The sequence below is a fragment of the Lutra lutra genome, chromosome 7, assembly GCF_902655055.1.
Source record: "Lutra lutra chromosome 7, mLutLut1.2, whole genome shotgun sequence".
In the NCBI taxonomy this organism is placed as follows: Eukaryota; Metazoa; Chordata; class Mammalia; order Carnivora; family Mustelidae; genus Lutra; species Lutra lutra.
Window position 1 is genome coordinate 116,620,988 of NC_062284.1, and position 13,925 is coordinate 116,634,912.

At 55.3% G+C, this 13,925-nt stretch overlaps 1 protein-coding gene across 2 annotated transcripts in view; it reads right to left on the reverse strand.

The window, feature by feature from the left end:
- The window catches only part of RIN3 (Ras and Rab interactor 3), a 115,975-nt gene that overhangs the window by 21,636 nt on the left and 80,414 nt on the right, over nt 1-13,925 (reverse strand). For both annotated transcript variants that reach the window (XM_047737275.1, XM_047737276.1), the window contains 2 exons: nt 5,680-7,239; nt 3,408-3,716 (listed from right to left, as the gene is read on the reverse strand). In XM_047737275.1, the coding sequence (XP_047593231.1) occupies nt 3,408-3,716; nt 5,680-7,239 (1,869 nt within the window). The remainder of the gene's footprint in view (nt 1-3,407; nt 3,717-5,679; nt 7,240-13,925) is intronic.

The window sequence follows — 13,925 nt, forward strand, 5'->3', positions numbered from 1 at the left end:
TTGCTTTCCTTTCCTTTTCCCTCCAAATTAGCCATTCGCTTCCCCATTCCCTGCTCTCTGCTAAGTTTTCAGTAAATCAATTCACCATCAGCAAGAATGATGGTGTTTGAAGTCACGGCCAAGGGCCTGGGTGTTTAAAAGCACTGCAGGGGCCCCTGGGTGGCTCAGTCGGTTAAGCATCTGACTCTTGGCTTTGGTTCAGGGTCCTGGGATCAAACCCCGTGTCAGACTCATGCACTCTGTGGAATCTGCTTGAGATTCTCTCTCCCTCTCCCTTTGCCGTGCCGCCACTCACACACACATTCTCTCTCTCTGTCTCTCTCTCTCTCAGATACATAAATAAATCTTTAAAACAATAAAAGAACAAAAGAATTGCAGGAAGCCCAATGCTTCTGAGTAAACTAGGACTCAATGAGAATGGAATTTTCCTTTTAGGCCCCAAATTGTCTCCCTCATGATGCCTCAGGGTCGGTAGAGCCCTTCGCCCTGATTTTACCTTGAGACCCAGCACAGCCCCAGAGGAAAAAGATTTCCCCAATTAGAAGTTCGGACAGGGAAGGTAATTGTCCTGATTTAGTACCAGCTGCTGCATTAGGTGCAAATTTGCAATTAAATCTCACAACAGTGCTCCCCCCTGCCAATAAGGTGGGTATGGCTGTGGCCGTTTAAGGGGGAAACTGAGGCTCCACACACCTAAGTAACCAGAATACAGTCACAGAGCTGGGAAGGAAGCCTGGATCTTTCCCTGCACGTCCCTCTGAGGTCCCAGGCCAGCCTGCTTGGTGTCTCTTTGAGGCTGCTTGCAGCAAAGGGTCCTTCGGGACTCTGTCTCCTGTCTGGCTCTGTCCAGCTCTACTGCTGCCCCCACACACACCGTGCAGGGCACCCCGAGCTCCTGCCACCCAGCTGCTGCAGATCTGGCTTGCTTCTCACTCTGAGGAGGTCTGGGAAGGTCCTGGCCAGCCCTCTGCCATGCCACGACCCGGTCTTAACCTTGAGCTTCCCGCTGCTGCTGGGAGGCACTCCCTGCGCCACCCCAGATCTCCACACCCCTGGGGATGAGAGTGTTGTGAGAGCCTGGGGTTCTGCAGGCTCTTGCTGCCCCTCATCTTACTTCCTTGGCGGTTTTAAAGGAATATACTTGGCGGTGGAGTTCACATGCTAGATGGCTCTCTGGGCTCCAGACCGCATAAGACCCAGCGTCTCAAAGCCTGACACCTGCCCCAGGATAATGAAATCTCCACTTCCCCATCCCGCCTCCACTACAAGGCTCTCTCTCCCAATCCATTTCCAACATTCTGCTAAATGGTGAATGAGAAGTTCTAACTTGACATGGGATCTGCTTTCAGGGAACAATTCTCCTTCCAAGATTGCGACCGGATGCAGGTCTGTGTAGCCCAAAAGGGTGACTCCCACTTGGAATTGTGGACTGTACCATGTCTGTGAGGGAGCTTTCCTGGGGGAGGGAATTGCTCAATTCCCTCAATTGCTTTTTGCTGGCCTATGGCCAAACGGGCCTGCTCTTCTCCAAGGCAGATGGAGAGAATCCTAGCTTAAAACAGCCAGCATTGGCTGGGCCTACCATGTACTGTGCAATGAGGTGGACATTTTACATATGTTGCTTCTAATATTCAGAAGTGACTGAGTATGGCTTCTGAACCATTAGGGGTCTGAGTGTTCCCTTTGTAAAACAGCTTCTTTGGGTGTGGGAAATGGGCTTTAAGGGGTTAAGTAAATCATTCGAGGTCACACAGATAGTAAGCTACAGATCAGGAATTGAAACCCAAGTCTGTGTGGCAAACGTCACAATCTTTCCACTCTCCATTACCACGGCTGTCATGTACAGTCACAAAGGTTGCTCACTAAACAAGGGCATCCAGGTGAAGAGGTGATCAGGACACAAAATCCAGCCACCATTCTGCTCACTAAGTTGTGCACTAAGATGTGCCCCATGGTGCTGTCATGCCCATTCTTGTCTGCCTAGAGGAGTGCTGTGGTAAACTGATTATGAATGGTCCCAATAATTCCCTTCCCTACATCTGTGCCCTTTGCTATGTTAATTCACAGCTCTTCCCATCAAGCAAGCTTAGTTCCTTGTCCCTCGAATCTGGGCTGGTCTTGTGAGTAAACACACCAGCGAAATACATCTGAGTGGCATTGCGCCAGGGAGGCCTTGGATCCCAACAACAGCCATGGGTACAGGTCCAGGCTAACCTGCTGGAGAAAAAGAAATGTGTGGCCCCATAACCCACATTCCTGGCCCATCAAGAGCCAAGCAACCACCCAACATTCGAGCGAGGCCCTCCTAGCCCAGCCAGCCTCCAAACAAGCCCCTCTGGCCACGGCCCCATGAGACAGCCCAGACAAGGTCAGGCCCAGGCAAGTTCAGGTGCAGACAAGGTCAGGTATGCTCCCCACCCCCCATCAGCATCACTGCCACACCTCCTGCTGAGCAATAAAAAATATGAACTGATTGGAGTGGCCATTATACATTGATTTCTGTCCCTCTGAAATTCTTTTGTTTTTTTTTTTTAAGATTTTATTTATTTATTTGAGAGAGAGACAGTGAGAGAGAGCATGAGTGAGGAGAAGGTCAGAGGGAGAAGCAGACTCCCCATGGAGCTGGGAGCCCGATGTGGGACTCGATCCCGGGACTCCGGGATCATGACCTGAGCAGAAGGCAGTCGTCCAACCAACTGAGCCACCCAGGCGTCCCAGTCCCTCTGAAATTCTCAAGTTGAAGTCTGAACTCTTGGTTCCTGGGAATGTGACCTTATTTGGAAATAGGGTCACTGTGGATGTCATCAGTTAGGATGAGGTCATACTGGAGCAGGGAGGGGGGCCCCTCATCCAATATGCCTGATGGCCTCGAAAAAATGGGAAGTTTGCACACACACACACACACAAAGAGAACGCCACAGTGTTGCCACAAGCCAAGGAACTAAAGAATCTGGGAGAGAGGCCTAGAACACAGCCTCCCCTCGAGCATTCAGAGGGAGCACGACCCTATGACACCTTGCTCTCCCACCCCCAGCCTCCAGAAGTGTGAGACGATGTTGTTTCAGCCACCTGCTTTGTGACACTTGTTATAGTGGCCCAAATATACTCATAGAGAACTTTCTCCTAATCAACACAAACGAACGCAGTGTGCTTGGCTTCCTTGCTCTCCTCCCATGTGGAAGCTACTCATGGCTCTCCACCTGATCCCCAGGTAACCCCTAAGAGGTGCCCAAGGATTCCGCCCCACCATGCCCCGTCCTGCCCCAACAGGCCTCGGAACTTGGAAAGCGTTCTCTCGTGCCTTCCAAAGGCTCCGGAATCCTTGCTGGGGAGGGGTCCCAGGCCCATACAGTATTGCTGTTCCTAGAGAGAGCCCCCAGCCCAGACTCCTCTGGCTGCCTACTTACCTGGGTTGCCGAGGGCCATGGAGTCGTAGATGAGCTTACAGGTCTTAAGTAGGATGGAGATCTTCTTCTCGGGCGAGTAAGCCTTGTGCATGCTGGTGAACTTCTGCAGGATCTTCTCCATGATGGGCACCTCTGGCACGCTGGTTGTCACACCCAGGTCAGTGGTGGTGGTGGCCAGGATCACCAGCTGGTTCTCCTTGAGCTGCTGCAGCGAGCCATCCTTGCTGTGGATCTCACGCAGGCACGAGTTGATGGCTTCTTTCAAGGGCTTTAACACACACTTGTACAAGGCCGACTCCACAATCGCTTCTGTAGGGGGCGGTAAGAGCGGGAGGGTGAGGAACCCAGCCACCCGGTTTTGATGCCCAACAGTGTGGCTGTCCCCATCTCCTGGTCCCTGGTAGGACAAACTCAGTACCCCAGCAGCTACCCCTCGAGGTTCTGACACAGGAGACCCTTGTAGTACATTCAGCAGAAAGCCACACTGCAAAGACAAGGGTATAGGAGCCCTCTGGGACTGAAACACTGTATCCTCATGCTTTTCATAGGGCCTAGAACTGATGAAACTCTCACAGGGCTCCCGACCAATGCATAACTTCAAAGGGCGCTATTTACATGGGAGTTGTGCAGTACACAACCTGTGCAGTTGTATATGGAGGGCCCGGCGGGGGGCAGCTAGGAAATGTTTTGTAGAATTATTCTTAATGTGTCTCTTTGAATTCTCAAATCCACTTGCCTCGAGGCTCAAGAATACAGTATAACCAGAATCTGACTTCCTACCATTTCCATGGCCACCACCTTAACCTGGGCTGCCATCCTCTTTTCCCTGAGTTATAGGAGTAGTCTCTTGCCCTGGCCCTTTTTCATTTATTCTCAGAACAACCAGCATAAGCCTGTTACGGCATGTTTGATTCCGACATTCCTGTGCTCAGAACCCTCCAGTGGCTCTCACCTCATGCACAGTAGAAGCCAGAGTGTTCCCCGTGGCTTATAAAGAACCCTGGCCCCCCGCACCCGCTCCTCCCACCCGGGGCCTTGTAGTCTGTTCTCACATATCACCTTGCCTGTGCCCCTGTTTTCATGCTGCTCCAGCCATCCTGGCCTCCCTGCTGCTCTGCTCCTGCCTCAGGGCCTTTGTGCTTGCTATGCCCTTTGCCTGGAGAAGTCACTCCACAGCTACATTTACATACAGGATCTCTTCCTTCACTGTTTGAATGTCATCTAATCCAAAAGGCATCCTGATCCGCTAGCGGAATGGGATTTAGTTGGCTTTGATCTCATGGCAAGTCTGCAACATACACACCATTATCCCCACTCTACGGATGTCCCAACTCAGGCTCTGATGGTGTCGGTCCCAGCCAGGTGGGGGCTGAACAAGAATTTGAACCCCGCCTGCCTGACACCATGGCGATACTTGTACCCTTGGGTTGACAGTAGGGAAATGTTCTTGGGAAGTCTTTTTGGCTCTATCCCATCCCCAGAGGAGGGCGCATGTCTTATCTATATAGGGAGACCCCTGAGCTGACCTACTTCTGGGGGGTAAGGGAGGGGCCCATGCTCCCATGATTGAGTCTCAGTAGAGATCCAGGTAACGCTCCCTTGCCATGCAGGCTTGGGCTTGACCCATGCCCGCATTTGGTGCTGCCCCCCCCATCCCAGGTCCTCATTCTACCCCCTCCTTCTTCCCCTTGGCTTCTCCAGCCTCTGCAACAGAGGACATGCAACTGCCCTTGTCTGCTTCAGCCCACTCCTGCCCGTCCTCCCTGGCCCGCAGCATGACCCCACTGGCCCTCAGAGCCTCGAAAGCTAGAGGTATGGTGACCCGAAGGCAGGGACTCACGGTGAGCATCCCCCATGCCTGACTCCTGCATGACCTTGACCAAGTCCTTTACTGTGGCAGGGCCCATTTTTCTCATCTCTGAAGTGCAGGGGCAGGGGGTGGCTGTGGCCCGTGCCCTCTGGATGGAGGGGGGGGCGGTGGTCTGAGAGCCCCAGGAGCTGCAGAGATGGCTGAGAGCCCTCTGCAGCTACACACAGTAATACTTCTGCCTTGACTTGTTCCTTGTGCTTGTCTCCCCTAAGGAAATCAGTAGCATCCTGGGGCAGGGGGTAGGCCACACCTGTACTTGAGTTTCTTCCATAGGCTCATGGGCCCAGGGGCAGAACTCGTTGGTAAGAAGCCGATCAGCAGAGGGGTCAGTTTGTAGAAGGTGGGGGGGTGGGGGAACCATCCAGAATCATCCCTCCCCCACCCCCCCGGCCCGGGACTGACCTATCTCCTCCTCGGGGTGCAGGGCGGGGTCCACTAGGGCCCTGAGCTCGGTGCTCTGCAGCAGGTAACTCTTGAGCTGGGTCATCATGGTGCGGATCTCCTGCAGCATCTCGGTGCTGGAGGTCTGGCGCGCCATCATTTCCAGGCTGTACACCTTGTAGTCCTGGACCAGGCTGCCGAAGTACGAGGTCTTGTCCTGCGCCAGCTCCACCACCTTCTTGTAGAGCTTGCGGTTGTTGGACAGGAATGCGTGGAAGACATTGGTGAAGCTCACCAGGCTCAGGCGGTGGCGTGCCTTGCCCAGGATCACCGACGGCTTCTTCTTCCCCCCGGAGCCGCCGCCGAACGGCTCCAGCTCCTCCTCCGTGCTGCTGGTTGAGTAGGAGTCCTGGTCTGTGGCCGAGGCGGGCACTCCCAAGCTGTCCGACAGGGAGGCCAGGGAGCCCTTGAACTCAGCCGTACTCTGGGGCTGGGTGCCAGGAGTCCTGGCTTGGGAGGCAGGGCTCTGGCCTTCTCTGGGGGGACCCGGTGCAGGCTTCTCGGGGGCTTCCTCCTTCTTGGAGGACTCGGTGCTCTCCAAGGGGCTGGGAAGGCCTGAGGCCAGCTGCCGGGAGATCCGTTTCCTCCTGGGGGGCGGGATTGGGGGTTGTCGGATCTTTCTTGGAGGCTCTGGCATGCTGCCCGGATCACTGGTTTTGGCCGCTGCTTCCTGACCTTGCTCTGTGGTCCCCTGAGGCCTGTCCCCAGGACTGTCTGAGGTCCCCTGGGGAGGCGGGCCGAGTGGGGGTGACCTGGGAAGACCCAGCTGGTCCCCCTCTGCAGGCATCCCCCTGTCCACCTTCCCTGCGCTCTGGTCCTCCAGGGAGACCTTCTCAGAGATGCGGCGTCTGGGAGGAGCGGCAGGAAGGATCTTCTTCACGGGTGCTGGAGGGGCAGGGGTCTGCTTCGAGGGGCCGGGGCCTGCCCCTGGCTTCATCTCTTCCTCCCTGAGCGGGCCCAAGCCTGTAGGGGGGCGTGAAAGCCTCTCGCAGGCTGCCATGGGTGGCTGGCTTGGGTGGTTAGGGGGCCCTGGGGCATGGGGTGCCAGGTGGGGGGCGGATGCCGGGGGTGCGGGAGGAAAGGCCTCTGGAGGTGGGGGAGCAGTCACTGGCGGGGGACTGGGCAAAGGACAGGCCAGAACAGGAGTGGGAGGTGGAGGAGGCCGGAGGGGGCTGGAGGGTTGGAGAGGGGGTGCTGGGGGAGGGGGTGCTGGGCGGCGAGGGGCCCACTTGGAGGTGGGTGAGGTAGCAAAGGAGGTGGGAGGCAACGGGCGCAAGGGGCAGCTTCCAGGGGGTGGCTGGTCGGCAGGCAGGGCACTGCCCCCACAGTCCTCGATGAAAATCGGATTCACAAACCACAGGCGGTCATTTCCTATGGACAGCTCAATTTCACACGAGCAGTTCTCGTAATGGGCCGTGGACCTGAGGCTGGAGGCTGAGGGTGCTCCGGGGGCTGGGTCTCTTGGGGGCTCCGCGGGGCTCCCACCGCCTCGCCGGGGGTTTAGCGAGGAGTCCCAGAAGCCTGTAGAGACAAGAGAAGAAGAGGCCGATCAGTCCCAAAGCCAGGCCCCTCAATGCTGCCTGCTGGGGCGGGGTGAAGGGTGGCATTTGTGGGCGGGCTGGGGGCAGGGCTGGTCCCAGTGTTTGCTTCACTGCTCTGAGGGCTGTTTCCCCTCTTGAGCTGCTTTAAACCTCTCCCACCACTTCCTGCCTCGAGAGGGGAAGCCCCGTTTGATTGTCCCCGGGCTCTGCGGAGGTGGGGCTCTGTGGAGGTGGGGCTGGGACCTGGTGGTGACAGGCAGAACTCCAGCTCTGCCCTTGGCACGTGAGAGCCCATCAGGAGGGCACCGATGGCTTGGGGTGCAGGCACAGGTTGGGGGAACAGAAGGCAAGGGTTTCTGCAGCTGACCGGCTGGGCGCCCTGGGGCAGGTGGCTTGACATTTCCAGGGTTCCATCTCTGGTCATCTCTAGAATAGAGGTCCCCATGGGGGAGGTGCTTTGGTCCCATTTTGGCCACTACGGTGGCTGTGTATAGGAGGAACGAAGTATGCATTGTGGCCGGTGAGCTCAGACCTGACCATCCAAATGGGGAACACTGGCCCCGAGGCGAAATGCCTCGGACTATGAATCTCTATGTTAAAACAGGCAAACGTTCCATGCCCTCCGTGTGTGTGTATGCGTGTGTGTGTGTGCATGTCTGTGTGAGTGTGTGTGTGTGTGTCAGAAAGTGGGGGATGGGGGGGTTGCACTGCTGGCTCTCAGTTCCAGCACAGGCCTTTCTCCTGACCCATCCCTCATAGATAGCCCACGGCTACAGCCACTGATGCAGGCCTGTCCCTCCCCAGACGAGGTTGGTCAGCGCCAGGCATGTTCTGGGTAAGGGGCATGGGACATCCCAGCCGTGAGGACACAGGTGGCTGGCTAGCTCCGGAATTCTTGAGTTCCTGACCTCTGGGTAACAAGTACTATCGAGGATCTAGCTCAGCATCTTCCAAAAAGGGTGCCAAGTTTTGCAAATCATTTCAGATGGTGTCTAGGCCCCCGTGGGCTCACTCCAGCAGATTCCCCTGGAGAGCGGTGGAGATGTCAGTCTCCTCAGCCTCTTAATTTTAGACACTGATATCGCAGAGTCCCTTGCTAACCATGGGGCCAGGCCTCTAGCCTCTCATCCCAAGCTCCTTACTTCTGGGAGGGATTCGTCACTAAGAAAACTGCCAAAAATAACGTCAGGAGCAAACACGCATTGCATTCTGGCTGTGTGGGCAACTTGCTCTACATGGGTCATTTCATTGACCCCTGACCATAGGCCTTTGATGTAAGTCCTAATATTGTCCCCAGAAGACATGAAGATTAGAGACCCAGACAGATTAAACAACCTGCCCAAGGTCCCAGGTTGGTGAGTGGAGGAACCGGGATTTGAACCCAGTCAGACTAGATCTAAATAAAGCCTATGTGCTCAGCCCCTGGGGTTCTGTGTCTTCCTTCATAGGAACTTGCAACACTTCCCATCTGAGTTGCTCTCCCAGGGTCAGAGCTACAGTGTGGTGTGCGCCCCAGAACTGGGGATGTGGTAAGAACACCACAGGCTCTAGACGTTGAAAGAAAGGGAACATGATAAGATGGCGGATGGCAGCCATTGTGTGCCTGCCCTGAGACAGGCACGCCCAGGGAGGTGGGCCTTTGCCACCTGGTCGGCCAGGGGGTGGCAACTCCAGTCATGGGGAGCAAGGTACAAGCCACGACAATGAGGCTGCTGGGACACTGACTGAAAGTGAGTGTGTGTACACCCCCCACCCTGGAACATGTGTCCCTCCCAGGGAGGAGAAAGGGGCTCCCTGTTCAGCCCTGGCCTGGGCAGAGACCCTGTGTGGGACAACCTGAGGCAGCTGGCCAGCTGTTTCCATAATGACAGGGATGATAACTGTTCACAGAAACTGTTCCCCATTCACAAAGCTCTGCTGCCTCACAGCCACTGCCAGCGGACGTGGGGAGCCCGACATGCGAGGGGACCCTCAGGCTCTCTCACAGCCAGAGCAAGCTGGTTTTCAGATGGTCTGGGCCCTGCATTTGCTCTCTGGGGCAGCTACTGACCTCTGCATGACTGACCCACTCTCCCGGGAGCTTCACACTAAGCACACAGATGTTCTGGCCCCAAGGGCTGAGCACCGGAAGCCCCGTGTGCCCCATCTACACGGCACCAGTACAAGTTGTCTCCTGGGAAGCGTTCCAGCAAGGAGAAGCCAGTCTGACTCAAAGGTGAACTGGCAGCAGCCCCACGTGTAAGCCGAGGCCCCTGACGCTCCCCTCCAGGTTCTCTTAAGACCTTCCTTTGGGTAAAGATGAAGTCCTGGGCAGATGATGAACGGAACTGTCTGCCTACACCTGGACATTCTCACTGCTCACTTAGACCCCAGCCTTAGCCTGCCCACACCTCCACCCAGTCTCCTTGTGACACGATGCTGCGCACAGAGCAGACCCTTGGTTGCTCTTTGTTCGGAACTGAATCACTGCCGACCTTTTAACCCGGCGTTCAAGGCCCGTGGGATCTGGACCTGCACATCTTTTCCAGCTTCACCTGCGGAGCAGTTACCCTACTCACTCCTTCCTGAACATGTCACGGGGCTATCCCACCTTAAGGTCTTGCAAATGCCGTTCCCTCTGCTTGGACTCCTTTTTCTACCCTCTCCAACCTGTTTGGTGGAGCCTTCCTGACCCGTCCAGACCTCCCGTATACTCCTCTGTGTCCCCCGCAACCCCAGCTCTGGGGCACACCCTGACCCATGTGACTAGCACCGGGACTGAAATTCTGGGGTTCTGTCTGCCTCCCTCCCGCCGCCTCCAGGGTGTGAATATTGGCAGAACCGAGGCATTCCTGGCACAGAGCAGGAGCTCAGCCCCCGGGCTCACACAAGTGCATGCGCTTTGCCAGAGTGGACAGGCAGGCGGGCTTCTGAGCAGGGGCATGTAGGCAAGGTTCATTTTGATGGTAACGTGGGACTAACCTGAACTAGGGGAGGACGGCTATAGGCAAGAAGAGATAAGAAAATAGGAGGAGGAGGGCAAAAGAGGGCCAAGGAGCTCCGGCCGGCCCCACAGCCTGGCTCAGCACAGCAAGGTGCGGCCATCACGCACAGAAAAAAAAAAAAAAAAAAGCACATTTTCCACCACTTGCATGTGGACTCTGGCAGGATCAGCACAGACAAGGGGGTTCAGAGCAATGGGCCCAGGGCCTGGGTGACTAGGAACTGCTCCCCTCCCCCAAGATAAGCCTCGTGGTTACACTCTGCTAGGGCAGCTTCAAAGCCAATGCCACTCTGAGGGATGGGGGAAGCTGGGACCGAGAAGTTGCATCCTAGGGTCTGGAAGCCTGTCAGGGAACCATAGTGGCAGCCTTTATACTAGGAAAAAAAAAAAAAAGGGAAGTAGGTAACTTTCTCTGAAGCCTGCAGAATGCCAAGGCCAGGGGAGAAGCGGAACCCAGTCATGCAATGCTAGTGATTGGCAAAGCAGAGTGGGGGGTGGTGTGCGCACGTACACCCAGGCCCGTGGGCACCACGCCAAGCCTCAGCTCAGCTGCTGGAGATTCCCTGAGCAGCCGTGTCTTCCCTGCCTCTGTGCTGTCCCCAGACCGAGGGGGATGTGTCACCGGCCTGGCAGCGTCCAGCAACTCGGCTGGGGACGCCTCTTGCCAGGTGTCTGCTCCTACAACCCTCAGTGGGCCTGCGTCGGGCCAGGTACTGGGCCATTGGCTCTGAGGGCCAAGGTGATGAAGGCTTCATGCTTGGGGAGCCCCAAACTAGCAGCAGACAGAGAGGGGATGAGTAAATGCAGCAAAGTATTCCAGATACCATGGAAACAGCTTGAAAGTCCAACGAGTTCCGTGAATTCGTATTTTTGTGGCATCCCAAGGATGGGCAGTTGGACTCCTGAGGTGTCATTCACACTTGGGTGGTCGATGGGTGTTTAGTAACTAGGAGAACTCTCATTGTAGAATGTAAAGGAAAAAGCAAACTCCATGCAAACTGGGAAAAGCTTGGAAGAGAACAGGTGCTTTCCCCAAACATGTTTTTAAACATGTTAAGCGTATTTATACCTCCAACGTGTCTGAGACCCTCTGCAAATCTAACCCTTATTTATCGTTGTTTTCTCTACGTTCCTCCAGCACTTAGAATCGACTGTAACTTCAGTCATTTCGTGCTGGGTTGCTGCCTGTGTGAGTTCTGTGGCCCCAGGATGACGTTTCTACAACCTGCTCTCCCCAACGCTGGCCTGTCTAAGGCCAAACCTGGACCTTCTGAGGTCAGCTCATGGGCCATGAGCAACCCTTCTGGGTTATCACATGGTGCTGACCCTGCAAAGATATAGCTCTGTTTCAGCAACATTATCCCTGCCCGAGCACCCAGGCTTTGTGACGATTTGGATATTTATTATTCATTACATTCTGCTCTTTTTGTAAAAAGTGGGGAGAATGCCAGAGTAAGCTGTAGACACTACTGATAAGAGACACAGAGCCTCACAACTTACTCCAAGGGCAAGGTCAGCAGGTGGGGCGGGGCCAGCGTGAGCAGGGGCGGGGGGGGGGGGGGGGGGGGAGGGGGCGTGTTGGTGGAGGCCGAGGGGAACAGTGGCGGGCAGTTGGGGGAGGCAGGGAGGTGGGACCTTTTGCTGTTTCTTGGAGATTCCCCAGTGTCCCTTCCCTAAGTCCCCTTTTAATCTATGCTGGTTCGAGTGGGTTTCAGTTCTTTATCAGGAGAACCCCTGGTGTACAACAATGAGAGATGCGCAATGCCTAGTGTGTGTGTGTGGGGGGGGGCTGGGCATATTTTCTTTGTCTTGCATATTTCATATCAGTGCTATAGGTGAAGGTCAGTCCAGGAACACCTGTCTGTTGTGTAATCCCTCCCAGTCTTTTTTCCTTTTTGCAATGCAAGTGCTGACTTAAGCTTTGATGGCTGAGGCCTGCATTTCAAAGAGGCAACCTTCAATACCTTCAATACCAACACTAGTCACAAGACCAAACAGCCCTAAACATCCTGGCAGCCTTCCTCCACGGAGGCTCCTCTGCATTAGCGATCTTGGTTGATTTAGATAACCGACCTTTTGGGCCACCTGTTTTTCTCTTCCAGCATACTAAATTCCTGTCCCCCGTGTTTTCAATTCAACTGAGTGAGCGTGTGAAACCCCAGATTCCCCCCGTCAGCCCCAATAAAAGCAGAACCCCAAGCCCACGTGAAGAGCGAGCAGAAGGCAACTGAGGGCAAAGCACAGGCTGACACCCCTGCCCCCCACCCACCCCACCCCTGCACTCCCAGGTGGGCTACGTGAGACTTTCCTCAGGCACTCCCAGCTGCCCTAAAGCTAAGGGAAGGGAAAACAAATGGTTCACGGATAGAGATCACAGTCCTGCAGGACGGAAGTCTCCCTTCGTTTACCAAGGTCTTAGATATTTACAAGGAAAATGCATTCCTATCAACAGCCTAACTTCCAGAGACCCATAGAATTTCCTGGAGCCCTAACCTCCCCCTCTCTTCCATAAGTGATGTGGGAAACTGAGGCAGAAGGGAACGGAAACAAAGTTAAATTTCTTTATGACCTGTAGCCCGCTGACAAGGGCCTGAGGTAGGCAGAACGTGACATCCCTCCTGGGAGCTCCCACCTATCTTAATGTTAGTGCCTTACTAGAAGGGAAAACAACTTTAGCTTGATAACAGCTGGGCCCCCAGGATCCTAAGAGTCTTCCGCAGCATGTGAAAGTCCTTTGGGATGCCTCCCTTTGTCCTTCCCTCCCCCAACTCCCAAGTATGTAATTGTTACTTCTCACATCCATAGTGCGGCAGCCCTTATCAGTCCAAGGGTCCTGTCCCTGTGCTTTAATAAAACCACTTTTTTGCACCAAAGACGTCTCAAGAATGCTTTCTTGGCCGTTGGCTCTGGACCTCACCCACGTTCCAAAACCATGCATGAGCGCTCTCCCCATGACCTCACTGTGGGGCCCCAGGGGTGCTATGTAGTTTCCAGCTCGTGCGAGCAATAAACCTTTATTGGTTCAGTCTCCCAATGGTTGTTGCAAACGTTGGGCATCTTGCAAATGTCCTAAGAACCCCGAGGGCTGGTCCAACCACAACATCAGGCACTGATAGGCTGAGACCAGCATACAACATGGCCTGAACCCCACGGCGTTCAAGGCCTCAGGCACACAGACCCCTCCTGTCAGAAGTAAACCTCCCCAGACCGGAGCCCATGCATCTCCCGCTCCCTGCTGACTTGGCCTCAAACCGGGCCCTGACTTCGGCAGAACAACAGAGAAGGTCATGAGGTGTTGCCGAGGGCCAGTGAGGAGGCCCTGCTCGGGGTCAGAAAGGCCCTGGCACACATCCCAGCTCTGTGCTTTCCCGCCTGGCCCACTCTGGACACACTTCTCCACGGTGCTCAGTGCTTTTGAATCTTGAAAATGGGGACACGAGGACGACACAAAGACAATGCCAAGCAAGTACGAAGCCTTGAAAGTGTCATTATGCCACTTCAGACCTGAGGGGAGAGGTCACTGGGGCTGCGCGGGTTACTGACCCGTCCCTTACCCCACATCTTGTTCACAGCCATGTTCCTGTCGCCCTTGCTTCTGGCAAGGGTGGGCCTGGAGCCAGGGCTGGGGTCGTGCTGGTGCCCAGCTCTGGTCAGTGGACGAAGGCCCGGGCGTTTGGCTCAGG